This window comes from Acanthisitta chloris, unplaced genomic scaffold, assembly GCF_000695815.1.
Source record: "Acanthisitta chloris isolate BGI_N310 unplaced genomic scaffold, ASM69581v1 scaffold20352, whole genome shotgun sequence".
Lineage (NCBI taxonomy): Eukaryota > Metazoa > Chordata > Aves > Passeriformes > Acanthisittidae > Acanthisitta > Acanthisitta chloris.
The window spans coordinates 15,820-31,723 of record NW_008659090.1 but is presented as its reverse complement, the minus strand read 5'-3'; the positions used below and the strand labels follow the sequence as shown (position 1 = coordinate 31,723).

The following is a 15,904-nucleotide window of genomic DNA, read 5'->3' as shown; positions in this document are numbered from 1 at the left end:
AATATCTTGCAATGTCTCAAAATAGTCTTCTAAGTTAGGCAAGTAGACATTCATTTCACAGAATAATTTAAGAATGAAAAAGGGCACCAGGAACAAAGTAAGGTATAAGAGAAATGCATACTACAAGTAAAGAGTCCTAATATGAAGAGTGCAATTCCATTGAATAGTACTCCTGTATTTCAGGACATAAATATTACTTTTTTCCCATATAAGGCTCAGACTTTAAATACTGATATAGACCAATTTCAGATTAGTCACAATCTTTGTGTGCACTGTAAGCATAAGCTAATTTTACAAGCAGTAATACATGTGTATTAACACTGAATTTGCAAAAATTACTGCATCGATTCTCCAAACGTGAGTCATGCATGTTTTCATCCAAAGCATTATAGGAACTGTTCTGTTTCTGCACAAGCAGTTCAAGCATGAACTCCTTAAGCCCTGGTACACAAAGCAATTAACTGGAAGAAATGTAAAAGTTTGTTCATAAATTTCAGCAGACAGGATTCTTTTCTAGAATTGGGAACTGCTTACACAGTTCCAATTCCTGTGGGGAAATGGATGGCCACTTCTCAATGGGAACAGCTTCATACACCACAATTATTTAGATATGAAGATTTTCATGTGTTTTCTTTATGCTTCAGGTCCATTATTTCCTTAGCATTATTTTGTCATGCATCTTCCCTTTAACACCTGGGACACTGCTCCCTTGAAGCTTGCCTAAGTTTTCTAGGAGAAAAAAATACTAAGGGTTTAGGTATTACCTGGGTTAGGTTGTGTTGGCTTTACATATCTAACCTAAGATCTAAATACAGGGGGCTGGGGGGGATGAGGAGCATATTTCACAATTTTAGCACAAGCTTTAGATGTAAAAGCCTGGAGATCCTGAAGCTTTTACTTCCTCAGGGTTTGATCAAACTGAATACCTCTCAGGGAGAGGAAAAGAACTGCCAAGAATGCTTCAGTACAGAGCTCTCAGGACAAAGCCTGACGGTCCCTGCAAACTGTACTCTCTGGTCAGACACTGAAACCAGACCAGAGCCTCTGATGTTCTCAAAAGATTTTCTCTCACTCCTGCCCAATGCCACCTGTACAGCTGCCTGGAAAAGTAATGCATTAAAAAGACCAATAAAAGGACAACTGGGACACAGAAGTGTTACAAGACCTGAATAAGCAGAGGCTGAAAATGAAGGGAGGAAAGGAAGAAGGAAGGTATCTAGTGAAAAAAAGAACTAGAGCATCTAGTGCTCCAGTCTCATCTCCTCTGGGGACCAAGCAGAATGCAGAGAGCACTAAAAGTGGTATTTTTGGGGAAAATCACATCTTCTAGTTTCTAATGATAAATGAAAAGGAATTTCAGACATAACTCTGGCTCTGCACAGTGAAAGTGTATTACCTCCATTAAACAATGGTAATGACTGATGAAATTACCAGCAGGAAGGATCAGCTGGGCTCCTTAATTCACTTTGAGCAACATTAACTATCTCAAAGCTTACCGGTATTAGCTAACCTAATCTGATTGAATTTGCAGGAATGGATTAGAACAAGCTCTGGTAAATCTGTGCCAGAGAAACAGGAGGTACCAAGTATTTGGGTGTGACACTAATTTTCAGCAGCACAGCCAAGATCAGGAAATCATCTATAGTCCATGCATTCCACTTCTCAGTCCAACAGTGTTAACAGGTATTTCAAGTCTGCAAAATTCTACACTCAGTACTGCAAGAATAATCTTCTGCAGATTTCCTTGGAACCAAACACATATGGTTTAATCATGCAGAAAAATCATATTGTCTCCCAAGATATTCTTTTTTTTTTTAGCTACACTAAGTAAATTTTAACACTGAATTCTTCCTGGAAAGAAGGAAAATAGCAGGCAACATATTTAAGTTTCCAAAACAGTCACTGATAGTCTAACCTTTGAAGACAGATATTTTTCTGTTAGACTCTCCCTTGGAATATTCCAAGTCCAGAACTAAGCGAAACTTCATTGTTAGAAATTCATCCATCCTAACACATGATATACTATCAGAAGAAATACCTACAGCATGTATTTGTCAGAAGACAAAGTCATAATGGTTCCCTTTCATCCTAAGATGTATGAATCTGCACTGTGCAAGAGATTTAAAAATCAGTATTTACTAGCACTACTAAAACACAAAACATTCAAGTAGTATAACTGTAATGCAAGCCCTTGCATGGCAATCCAAATTTATTGAACTACTGATGCTAAGTCATACAAAATTGCACCACTTTAATTAAGGCTTTTAGTTTACATTTGGCCACCTCAAAGCAGTTGTAACATTAGGTTGGTCAATTTAAATACTGTGGCTCCCTGTTGGATATACACACAATCTTTACACCCAAACGTTAATGCATACAAAGCAACAAGGCATTGTTAAATAAATCAGCAAAAGTTAATTACTGCAACTTAGGCCCTGTGACCAATTACACATGATTAAAATTACTTCCCACATTCACATCCACAGTACTCTTCCACCATTTAACATCTCAACCAAAACGTTACACATGTAAAACAATCACTAACAGGCAAAAGTACTAAACCTGTATATTTGGTATTGCAAATACACTTATGCATGAGCAAGCAAGGGAATTCACAGTGAGAATCTACAGCTGCAGAAGCCCAAAAATGATTTACAAAAAATTGTTAAATCATTAAAAAATTGTTTTAAAATATACACTTCTTGTTGTAGACCCCCACTGTACACACAACTATAAACATTGTTCCCTATGTAAACAAGGAAAAGGAAACATACAATAAAAGGTTGAAAAGTCTGGACATTTCCTTCCCAACAGATATTAAAGGCCATGTCTTTAGTCAGACGTTATACTGAAAGGACTCTTAAAGACTAGATCACTGTCTCCACAGGTTTTTCCTAAAATTAAAAAACTATATAGCCGTTGTGTTAATCAAAGCGCTTTTGTACAATACGATGATGATGATGATCCTGTATTTCTTTAAAAAAGTTACAATAAGCTACAAATACCGATGAAGCAAAGTTATCTGGAGTAGTCTATATAGGAGCTCTTTGGACTTTCTTTTATTATGCTAAAATAGTGGTGCTTTTAGGATTTACATTATTGTACTCTCCAATAGAAAGTGGGGATTATTGAAGTATACAGTACACAGTTTTCATACATGTACAACATTGGTGGATGAACAATGTCTCTTATCAGTAATACTGGATGTAGGCTCTGGTTTTACCAGTTGCATACACAGAATATTTAGAAGTAAAAATCTCTCATGACACTGGAAAGTGATTAGAATGTGCAAACTGATGTAGTAGCTTTCATCCATTTCTTAAAGGGTACCACCACAGGAAAGTCCATTTAAGTTGTTGGTAGGTTTAATAAAGTTGGAATGCTGGCACTGTTGAATTGGGCAACAGTTCTTCAGACCTGTAACAACAAAACAAGGGGTTAAGTATTAGTAACAATGATTTGTCACTGTTCTTTACTTAAAACAACTAAAGCAGGAACTAGCAACATTCTTGGCAAATAAGACTTAGAAAAAAAGCCTTATCACTTCTCCTCTTAATACAATTTCTACTGTACACATAGAAATAACAGGCTATCTCAATTACTATCCTGACTGGAGTAGGATACATATAGTAATCCAAGCTGAACTGTGGAAGCCACATTTGACTGGTGGGACTAGTTTGGCTTACAGTATGACAGTTCCTGTGGCTTTAAAAACAGTAACAAAATTGAAGGATCAAAGCTCCTGAATCAAAAGTCCTGTTAAGGAAACTGAGCAACCATTTCTGCCACCCTCAGCTAATGCTTTTGGAACCCTCTCAGTTTTATTTTTAATTGAGCCACATTGTTCAAATTAAGGAAGCTTTAACATACCAAAAAGAGTTAAACATGGCACTACCTGATTATTAATAAAAGCCTGCAATTTATGATAGGAGATGTCCTACCAGGATCCTCCAGTATATCAAATAGGCCTATCAGATGACAAAATAATGGAACATAGTACTGAAGCAACTGAACCACCATATGCTCAATAAAACTGAAGGGAAAGGAGATAACAGGCAACTTGCATGTTGTCAGGTCAATCACGACAGACCTTGGCCCACACAGAGGCTTGGAGATGGAAAGAGGAAAACAACCTGCTCAAGAACAAGTTGCAGAAAAAAATTCATGCCTGCTAACTGCTTAAAGAGCAGGCTGGAGCTTGCTTGATCCTTCAGCAGCATTCTTTGAGTACAGATTAAGTCATGTAGAACTTTAGCCAACTGCAAACGAGCAAGAAACTGATCTAGTAACCAACAGCTCCAGGTCAAATACCTGGAGTGCTACAACAATCACTTTACCCTTCTCTTCCAAATGTACTAATTACAGTCCCCAAAATATCCATACAGTCTTGAGAAAGGAAGCTAAATTCCTATGACATCATACAAATATATGCAGGAGTTGAAATGAGGAAGTGACACTTCACCATGCAAACTGCAATACTGTACTGTGTGCATTCCTGACAATTGAGATCTTGCAGCATATTCTATCAGGCTTTAAAAAAGAAAACCCTGTTTCCAAAAGCTAAAACTCTGAAGTATCTGAACAAACACTTGATTTGAGCTCTACCAACTCCTTAAAGCTTTAAAAAATATTTGATACTCGTGTGAACAATGTATCTTGCATGTTTGTAGTTCTGACTTCGAAATGGCAAAATGAAGACCATAAACATTTCTATGATCATGTAAATCAATAACTTTCAATGCTGTTCTGCATCAAGAGCTACCACAGCTGTTCAGGGTTTTTTGGTTGTTGTTGTGTTTGTTTTCAGCAGCCAGAATGCACAGAGAAATGTAAAATGCTTACCTGGCTCAGAGCTACAGTACAGCTATGTATTAAAGTAGCTGACACGATGACTTTTTGCGTGCTTTTCCAGGCACCGGAGTTTTTCTGTTAATTTGTCGCACAAGGTCATAAAAGATCTGAGAAGATAAAAATCATCTGGTTCTTAAGAGGCTTCTCTTATACCCTCAAATCTTGAATCTTTGCACATAGTGTATTCACATACTCAAGAACCCCTGTAAATATTTAGTTATCACAAAGCTAGAAAGTTAAATTGTATACTCAATAACTAGTTATTTTTTGCGTGTTTAAGATCATTGCCTGCCAAGAATTTTCCACTTTCAGTGAAGAAAACTGCAAAGGCATCTAAAATCCACAGCTATTTAATCCCTGGGTCAAATTCATCTGAACATACATGAAAAATGCCACACTGATCAACTACTATATGGTATTACTTTGCAGTTTAGCACTGAGGTCAAGAAACAGGTCACAGATTCCTTCTAACTCCGATCACTCTAAGGATATTCTTTTAAACAAAGTTCTAGGAAGTTTAACTACACAGTTTTCATGGTTAACTCACATACACTGCATATTCAGTAACAGTCTCTTGTATTTAAATGAGATCATGTTCTTCCAGATACTTTAAAAATATTGAACTCCACAGAATTAATTCAGCCTCTCTAGACCTACAGCATGACATAAGCATAACATTGCCTGGAAAAGTAACTCGTGTGTGAGACTCTCACACTTTGGGTCTCCTGGAACTCTAATGAGAACATGATTTTGCTGAGCGGCTAATTTAAGACAAGTCAACATACTACAATGTAACAACATCTGTTCCATTCATAATTGACATTATACCAATTATTTCTGCATCTCCTGAGCTAAGACCTCACACTAAAGCCATCCTAGCAGTTTCATATGCACTGGCTGCAAAGGAGCAAATGTTCCAACAAGGGCTTATACTATTTGACACAAGTTCTAGCTTATTAAACTTTTATACAATTATGGTGATTAATTTGTATTTAAGAAATAAGTGAATAGTGTCCAGAAATTCCCAATTAATTAAACACACATTACTTATTTTAAAAATCAGCTGCCCTTAAAACCAACCACCACACTCTTTTGATTACTTGCAAGTCTTGCACAAAGGCCCCTTCAACTTGACTGATGCTGCCAACAATGTTTTCCAGACGACCTAATGAACTATAGAGTTTATCATAAAATTCAAGCTGTTCCAGAAATGTTAATACTAACACAGCTTCTTTTTCTAAAATTTTGTACCCCCTTCTTTATGCTGGCAGGCCCCTGGATCAAAAGGCATGCATTATGGCAAGTGTCTGAAATGCATCTGATCAATCATTTATCTCCTGTCAAATAAACAAGCAGATAATATAGTAGAGAGGTTTTTGCCTCCCTTCTTCTTTACTGAGCAGCTAATTTTAGCAAAACCTTGAGGAGTTTTTGTTCTTACAGTCTCAAATATTTAACTCCAAATAACTTAAATAGTTTTAATGACTTAACTCTCTAAAAGGTCTTTAAAAAAATAGTGTAGCAGTAAAGTCTTAGTTAATAGAGATTGTATCAACTAGGGAAATGCCACATGGAAGTATTTATCTCAAATTCAAATGAATCTAATTTGAAAACTAATTATACTAAAATTAATATAATTTGAAAAAATCCCAAATCAAAGCTAAATGCATCCCTTAACATAAACATCTCACAATTCCAGGGTTCAGCTTTGTCCATTATAGTGAATGTTAGTCAGGATTTTGCTGACAAACAGTAAATGTTCAGTAACCAGAACAGTGTCCCATCCTTCTCTCCCTGCCACCCATCCCCACACAAGTAATGTGCCTTACCTCATTAACATTTATCTTTGATTTTGCAGAAGACTCTAAGAATGCACAGTTATTCCATTGCCTTGCTAGGTTCTGACCTTGTTCCTTTCCCACAACTCTTTCATCTTCCAAGTCACACTTATTGCCAACCAGAATCATAGGCACCTACAAAAGCCAAACAATTTAATGCCAGCAAAGAAAAAACTAAAATTTTGAGAAGGCACAGTGTAAATGCACACCTAAACCCCTATCTGAATCCTTTGAGGATCCTGACTTCCAGAATAATCAAGCTCTTGTAGAACAGAAATTTATGTTTACAGTTGTGTGATACCTTTATCTTCAAATCAAAGTGACTGCATTTTTTGCCTGCTTTAGGCAGGGCAGTGGGGGGTGTGGTTTGAGGATTCAGTACACTGCCACCTGAGCAAATGTCATGTTTTCTAGATGACTTAATGAGATTTTCATTTTTAGATGTTTAAGACATCAAGAAGTCTACTGAAGAATTTTCTACACAATTCTTACATGTTCAGAAATCCTGGAAACTGTTCTGTACTGGTAGCATGATGAAAGATGCTAAAGCTCCTTTCACCACTCCTCTACTTTCAGCATATCTGCACACAGTTCTCATTAGCAAGCTAATGCACACAGGGAAAAGAAACAAGCTACCTTATCAAAATAACCAACTACAGATAACACTGAATCCACCTTTGTGGCAAGAAAAGGCAATCACACCATTTTTTTTTCATTCTTTTACTCATTTAAGGACATAGCTAAGTTCCAAACAGATTCAAGTGCTGAATAAACGTTTACAGTATTTCATTTCCTCCCATGGAGAAAGCAAGTCATGCCTAAGCTGCAGCATAGCAAAAACTTTTTCTGTGAATTTCAATGGAAACTAAAGTGGCCATTCAAGACTGAGGGGAGTGTTCTAAGAAGAAATACAATTCCAAGGAAATACTACCAAAGAAAGCTTATGCTAAACATCATAAATGTACCATGTAAGGCAAGGTTTCAAGTATCATCACATTTATCTTGATTTTAGTGTACAAAGCTAACTTCATGCTAAACAAGGCTAAACTTGGTAAGTTGTGAATAGGAAAGGTACATGAACCTTAAATATTAGCCTTTTGAGACACATATGTGATAATGGATAATAAGTAACTTCTAGAAGAAATCTGCTGAACACAGGCAAGACCTGCAAACCCTTACAGTCAAGAAAGTGCAAAGTGGTTTGTATTACAAAAGTCACACTGCACTTCCCTGAAGCTGAAACATTTAATAAATTCTGTGTCTGCTGATAGCAGAAGCATATGCAGATACATGCAGTAAGACTGCATAAACACAGTTTAAATGAGATGAGCTTATTTTTTTTCTTCAAGAAGGAAGGTTTTCTGCCTGAAGGCTACAACCTACAAGGTGTTACTGTTAAAAACACTCTTACTGCTGTTTCACATTTGAAATACCTTTTTCTTTTATTATGGGACTGAGTATTCACTTCCTATAACTGTTGTAAGAGGGGTTTTTTTAATAATTTATAAATTACAATGCTTTTAGCATATAAAAACTGTGAAAATCGGATAACCAAACTTAATTGCAAGCACACAGACAAATTGTAAAAGCTACATAACATACAAGTTTAAAGCTTACAGTATTGCCTTCTGTAAGAACTTAGAATTTTGTGCTTTTAAAATACTATAAACAGGCATTTTGAAGAGAAAATTAAACTCTAGCTGTTTTGAAACCTTCACTGACAGCAATTAAGGCAGAGTTGCTTTGGAAAGGTTTTCTGCAGTAGTAATGGATAAGGTTATACACAGTTTCAAATAAAGGACTTGAAAGGAAGAGATTAAACAATTCTCTATGCAACACATGACAAGTTACAATTTCTCCAGTTAACCTTAAAAGTTGCATTTCTGCACTATGTATCTACTGGTTGATATGTCTCAACATAGAGCTTGGAAGCCATTCGACCACAGTGTCTGCATTGCAACACCTGTAATGAAACCTCTAAGTATCAAGAATTTTTAGAGATACTTACATCATCAGTGTCTTTGACTCGAAGAATCTGTTCTCTTAGATCCTGTAAATCATTAAATGTGGACTGTGCTGTGATGGAATATACTAACGCAAAACCTTGTCCATTTTTCATGTATAGATCTCTCATTGCTGTAAACTGTTCCTGTAATTAAAAAAAAGATACAGATGTTGCACTTTCCTTGCACAGAGTGCTATAAACTTTAGGCCACAAATGGATCACAAGTACACTGCATTTGTGCCCCCTTCCTTCCCTGTTAAGCTGACACGTATTTTACTGTTTGACTATGAGCATTATTGTAAACAGAACTGCTTTTAAAGAAATCTGAAATATGAAACACTATCTGGGGTGGCTGAGCAACTCCTACATATTGCTAACGGCCATACCCTGGGGAAAAAAGTCACAGAAACTAGACTAATTTCATGAGAGAGAAGAGGTACAGTAGAAGGTACAGTGTAATCTGTAGATTACAGAAGACTCTCTCCTTACATACCAACTTTATCTCCATCTCCTGCTAGTTCCTTAAAATGGATCATAAAGTAAATGCATCCTTTTTAGTCTCCATTTCATAGTCTAAGCACTTTCCTGTGCTAAATTCTACTCTAATTTTAAAGGAGATTGAGTAGGGGATAGAGACATCAAGCAGACTTGTCACATCTCCTTGACTTCAGTGACAACTATGACATTGCATATAAAGACTTGCTGGTGCCCTACAGAGCAGCACTAGGACTTCTCCCTGTCTGGAAATTCTCACCAGTAGGACTGTGGAATAGCATTTGCCTTTCTTGCACTGGTGACTTGGCTATCCTGTGCCAGATCGATCACACACCAAGTCCCTCACTTTATGTCAGATGAAAAGTGCAACTTACTTCTAGGAAACATCACCATCTTTCTATAATTTCACATAGCCTTAAACTAATATGGAATTTAAAGAAGTCATTACTGGACCAGACTACTATTACAGTTCAGAGAACATGTTAAACATCACTGGTCTTGAGCTTAAGCTCACTGCAATCAATGAAGGAAGTGATTGGTTTCAATAATCCTGGAACTAGTCAGAGAAAAACCTGACCAGTATGCAAAGGGTCAGCATAAACCTTGTGCTTTGAGTTCACATAAGCTGACTAAAGCAATTCTATTTTTATCCCAATGTCACAGTACATCTCACACACAAAAGCAAAAGGAGATGAGAAGAAAGCACATACTCTCTAGAGCAACAGAAATCAAACCTGAGTAGCTAGTGGACCTAAATTTTCCTCTGGGCTATAAAGTTAAAACAGGAGCACAATCTTTTTTAAAATGCTCAGTCTCAAGTTTCCTCTATTACAGAACATGAGCTCACAGGAAACTTGCAGTTAATTTTGTGCTGCAATACTCAAGTTTTGTTTAAATACTAGTATGTTAAAGAACACCCTTTAATTCAATGCACTGACCACAGTTACTCTTCAGAGAATGACAAAGAAAACACCACCATTTTTATCTTTACAGCTTTTGATGGTTTTAACACTGTACATCAGTATTTAGGAAAGTTGTTTTTTACATACCGTTCCTGCAGTATCTAAGATTTCAAGCATACACTGTTGAGCATCTACTTCAACTTGCTGTCAAGAGAGAGAGATGTGGTTAGAATTTTTCCTCTTGCAACTCTCCCCTCCAAAGGCATCAGAAATTGGGTGATTTTTATAAGCAAATTCATAATGCATAAAGCAACATAATGGCTTAAGAAGTTTGTATGGATGCACACTTTGAAAACAGCAGGAAGAAGTCTTTCAAAGAGCCCTAGTGACATTTTCAAATGCACCATCAGCAGCCAAGTACCACTTTGCAAAGTGATTAGGATTTTTGATTATTTAAAAGGAGGCTGCTAAATTTGTAATGATGATTATCAGCAACTGGCACAACTCATTTCCACTTGTTTCAGGGATCCTCACAGATTGAAAGAAAAGTACAAGTGAAAACTAGAAAGTTAGATTGGCATTCTAATGCTTACTTAACAGCAACTTACATCAACAAAAGAGTAAGTACACAGCAAACAATTACCCAGCTAAAGCACTGAGAGTGGTGCCCCTGAAACAAGCCTTTAGGAACACTAATTAGAAAACTGATCCAGCTTAGACACGTTTGCAAAAATAGAAGCTTTAAGATGATTGATCAGTTTCTGTATCAATTCTAGAGTTCCTCTATCTAGTTTCTACCTCAAAGAAAGGACTGTGAGGGCAGCAAAGAACACGGAAGTGCCCTCAAGCTGTTTCAAGCAGGCTACCCGCAATTTTTTATTTTTTTTCTAGCTATTGTTACACTTCCCTTGTTTCCATTTGCACATAAAATTCCTAGATGAGAAATCAGCACTCGAAGAACTTTGTGTCACCTATTCTCTATATATGCATTATCACTAGTTTAACTTGTAAGTCTTCCTCTGTAACTAGACTTGAGCTTGGGGGACAGAGGAGCATTTCCACTCCTCTCACACCTCCTCCATGTCCCCTATGAATGGCAATTCCTTTAGAATAACCACTATTTTAACATGTATTGCTAATAAAAATTATTCACCTAATTAAGCAGCATTCATTCACTTCTAAAGAAATATCTGGGGAGTAAACCAAAGCATCAAGTTTCATGACTTCACAATTACTTAGCACCAGACAAACAAGCCACATCCTTTCAACTTCAACTATTGTAAAATTAGACTCAACATTAAAATTTGTTGTTTTGGTAGTTGCAATTCTATGCTATTAAAGTCACTCAAGTCAAAAGCAAGTCAGAATTGTAACTAATAGTGAGGAGACAAAAATGACTGCATAAAGTATTGTTCAGACTTAAGCAAGACTCCAACAATCTGGCTGATTTGAAAAGGAGAGTACAAAAGAGAGATTACTAGTCATTACAGGAACAAACCTGAAAGGAACACTGTAAGGTATTTACTAGCAAAACCAACAGAAAAATGTAGTTAGCAAAAGGCAAAATTTCTTAAGATGACTTTACTTTTTCCAGCTCCATGGAAACAGTCTTTGGAAAAATTCACCCAGCAAACATCATAAATCTAGTTTGACCTGAAGAATGTAAATATATAACAAAGGAAACATTTCACTTTAGATCAGCTTGTGAATATTTTTGGGAGCCGTTTACTGGGCTCGACCCAGCAAAGGCCTGCACCCAGCACTGGGATAGGGTCCAAATTTCTGCTTCTCCAATACAGAAAGTATCTACACAGAATTTGGTTTTGCTAGTAAGAGTTCTAGCTTTGGCTGGAAGCCCACATCCTTAAAACAGACTAGGATTTTTCCAGCTTACAGTTTATATGAGGTTAAAGAAAAGAGGTGTGAAATTATCATTTTGCTCTCACTAATTCCTCTTCTGTTCAGAAGAGATTCTGGTAACTGTAAGCTACAACATCTGTGAATGCATCCTCTTTATTCCATTATATACAGAGTCCAGTACTGAAAAAAAGAGGTATTGCAGTTTTAGCCCATTCCCATCTAGGGTTTGTGCATACTGCCTCCCTTGTATAGACACTGACGCTGCTGTGGCCACGTGAGGAGCTGCATCAGAGTACCAACGCATCTGAAAAGTAATCCAGCTAAAAACACAACAGATAAAGAAACTGACACAGTGCAAAACTTATCTGTTGCACCAAATGGTTAATAGTAGCAGATCAGATATAATCTTAGTCCAGAATCTTAATCACGGACTCAGGTGAAACTGAAGAGTGAGCAATATGCAGACTCTAGATGATGTAAGCATAAATCAGACCTTTCAGCCCGTCGTGCTCAAAACGGGCAGAGAGAAACTACTAGGCCACTTGCTGTAAATGCTTGTTCATTTACGAAAAGTTTGTGTTAGTTTATTAATAAAAAAACCCAAACAATGGAAGCCTATCTAGCTATCAGCTAAATTGTTATGAACACAGTATGACAGATGCCCCCAGTGTACCAGAGGTAAGCGTGAACTTCTTTTTAGCAATTTTCCTAGTAGCAAAGCAGCTTAGTACCTCCAACGTACAAGTCCAAACTGCGCTGCAGATACTAACATGCAATCAAATTAATAATAAATATTATAATAAGTGATGGTGCATTTATTTTTTTTTTAAAATTTTAATTGCTGTTCCCAATTCTGACAATGAAATTACTATTTTTTTCCTAACTAGTAAGGTACTATGTTTAAACCTTTAAAAACTAGTCTGTAATTATTACTTTAAAACAGACTAAGATCACCTTTGATTTTCAAACTTTTGCAGTTACCTAGTATAAAACAGCATTACCAGGCATACCCTTTTTCAAGCAGTGACTGAAATATTTGACAATATGTACTACACCTTTAAATTTCTGTAATGCTAGAGAGGTCTTTTGCATATACCTTTCTGTAGGAGTCTTCTATCGTAGGATCGTATTTTTCAACAAATATTCCTTGAACAAACTGTACAGTCTGCAACATAAAAGCTCTTGTAAGACACTCTTGCATAGTGACACTTTTTAAACACTGTATACAAATTACTGTTCTATGTATATACTCAGTTACCTATTGCATTTTCAAGGCAAATGAAGTGATTGACATAACTATAAAATTATAAGAAACAACAGAAAGCTAAGTGTGCATGCGTATTTAACTATATACTGTTGGGTAAAGCAATTATGTTCTTCCCTTTATCCACCATCACTTAGGGATTAAGAACTAAAGCATGTATTGATTTAAGGTTTGCTGTAACTCTTAGAATCAGCATTAGTTTTCAGTTGACCAGGATACAATATAGCTGCATGGCTTGGACATTTGCATTTAGAACTACTGCATCTTCTCCTGCTTATTGGTCAGCACAGGAAATAATTGAAAAACAACTGCCAGCTTTTACCAGCCTTAACTAGGCTCAGTAGGCTGTTCCTGTGTACCTAGCATGAAGGACGTTTATAGCACAAGTCAAATGGAACTTTAAGACTCAAAGGCCAAGTCAGAGCAGACACAGTCAAATCCAGAAATTCTGCCGTAAGGTAAAGAATTCAGAGGTGAAGCAAAATGTTCTTTCATGATCTAACACGATTTGCCATTTATGTTTTTCTTTAGGAAGTGCTTTGTAAGAGAATAGCTCTTACCCAACAGACAGGGCCTCTGGACCTTAGTTTATGATAAGGTGCACTATCAAACAAAGATGCAAAGTTCTTAGGTGGGCCAAGAACATAATATTTTGTGAACTTTTTTGGTTCTAGTCTAGGTCACACCGAACTTTTCTGTGATCAATTAAAATGCATGAGCTCTTTGGTTTACAATCATCTACCTGCCACAGCTATCCACATACTTGCAGGGAAAGATGCAGAAAATGTTAAACTTCCTACAAACATGCAAATACATATTTGTATTTGCATAAAAAAATATTCGTGCTTTAGAGACTGCTATCAAACATTAAGCAAACTGCATCCCGAAGACTTTGCCAGAGACAGGACTTGCAAGGGTGAGACACAGGCAAACTGGTTCACTGTGTGAGATCCACAAAGCAGCTTGACTTCCCACAGACTGATGGCTAGGTTACCTACCCAAGCCAGAGACCTTCACAATGCTGTGCAACTCACTGTAAGGCCAACAAAGGTCTGAACAAGCACCACTAACCCACCCCACACAAAAACTGCAGCACATGAGAAAGCATCAATGGATGCAGATGCACAGTCAGGGACGTTCCTATTCCAGCCTCAGCAGTCATTACTAACATTTATGTTTATTTGTGTATACTTACATTAAGAAATGCATTTTAGTAAAAAGTGTATTATAGAAAAAAATATGAGTAGCCTAAAAAGCACTGCCTCAGAGTACTTACCAGAGCAGACTTTCCAACACCTCCAGAACCAAGAACCACTAGCTTGTATTCACGCATGATGCAAGAGATAAATTGCCCTCAGTACCTAAAACACACAAAAAGAAAGTACAATCATGACACCACAATCCAGTTCACGGAGCAGGGTTTGATAGAGACTCCTTTGCTAACTTTTTTAATACAGTGGACATTGTCAAACTATCAGCTCTTAATGGTGTTACAATACAATGCTGAAAACCATCAGACATAGTATTTCCTCTACCTCATTACTGTTTTCCCATAAAGAAGCTTTGAATAAACCCTACTCTCCTAAACCTAAGTTACAATTAATAAGATACAATTATGCAAGGGGAGATAGCATGCATTTTCTCATTGTGAAACACTTAAATGCTAAACAAAGAATCACACAGAGAGAGACTTGTACACGAAAATTAAAACCTCCACTTTCCACCAAACAAACATTTCTTAAAAAGAGCAGCAAGATCCCAGAAATCACTTTCCAAAAAAAATCCCTTCCCCAGTCAGGAAGTTGATTAATGCTTTGCTAAATATCTAACTGCAGTTATAATGACTGTTGCTTCATGAATAAATGGAGGCACCTTAAATATTCTTTTGAGACCATTCCTCTTCTACAAGCTAAATCTGTTCCTCTGTTCCACCTTAGCTAGTGTGACTGTCTACAGCACTCTGTCAGATTCCTTGCTCATCTTTGTTGAAAACTGACCCAGCAAAACGAAAACAAGGCCAAAGATTTTGGGACATGCCTATGGGTCATACTGCTCAAAAAACCACACCTCTTCTGAGCTAACACGGCTGTTACTGCTGCCCTGAGAGGAAGGTCTCAGTTCCCTTCCTGTGGCGACTCCAGCACTTAGCAGATCGAGTTACTGGTCTAACTCAGTGCTGAAAGATGAAGCTCCCCAGCTGATGAATAAACTGGGGGCTGAGGGAGAGGGGAAGTCCAGAGATCTAGCACAGGTGCTCATACAAGGTAAGCAGTGAGGAAAGTAAGGTAAAGACCCTTCTCATCAGCAGTAATGTCACAGCATCTCTGAGATCACACCATGTGTTAGGTGTTCAGCACAAAAAAATGCTAAGACGATTTACACAGAAATTAAACCACTACCATGAGTGTCCATCTTTGCCATCACTGACTAACTCCACTTTGTCAGCTGACTGAGAAATCAAGAGGCCAGATGCTATTTAATTTTCTTATTGCAAACATATCATGAGCAATCTCAACTTATTTAAAATGTTTCTTGCAGCTTAAGCAAGAGAACACGAGGAGAAAAGCCTTAAGGAAGTAATTGACTTGATGTCCAGCAAAGCAGATGTCTCCACAGGCCTCTGTTACCAATAACTTTTCAGACACTTCACAGATTTTCACACCTAACAGAACATCATTTCTGACTTTAA

At 37.1% G+C, this 15,904-nt stretch overlaps 1 protein-coding gene across 1 annotated transcript; it reads right to left on the bottom strand.

Moving 5' to 3' along the window:
* Positions 1-2,191: 2,191 nt before the first annotated feature.
* Positions 2,192-14,576, bottom strand: RAP1B (RAP1B, member of RAS oncogene family). The gene is made up of 7 exons (XM_009069283.1): positions 14,492-14,576; positions 13,048-13,116; positions 10,239-10,295; positions 8,698-8,838; positions 6,681-6,824; positions 4,843-4,958; positions 2,192-3,417 (listed from the first exon to the last, which is right to left on the bottom strand). Exons 1-6 carry the CDS (start codon positions 14,546-14,548, stop codon positions 4,872-4,874), a joined length of 555 nt encoding a protein of 184 aa, XP_009067531.1. The 5' UTR covers positions 14,549-14,576; the 3' UTR covers positions 2,192-3,417; positions 4,843-4,871.
* Positions 14,577-15,904: the final 1,328 nt, after the last annotated feature.

What these genes read in the sequence shown, in the direction of transcription:
- RAP1B (XM_009069283.1), bottom strand. Translation starts at nt 14,548, where the DNA reads ATGCGTGAATACAAGCTAGTGGTTCTTGGTTCTGGAGGTGTTGGAAAG. An exon ending in GTGTTGGAAAGTCTGCTCTG is followed by an intron (nt 13,117 to 14,491) that starts GTAAGTACTCTG and finishes TTTATGTTGCAG; the next exon opens with ACTGTACAGTTTGTTCAAGG. An exon ending in TAGAAGACTCCTACAGAAAG is followed by an intron (nt 10,296 to 13,047) that starts GTATATGCAAAA and finishes CTCTCTTGACAG; the next exon opens with CAAGTTGAAGTAGATGCTCA.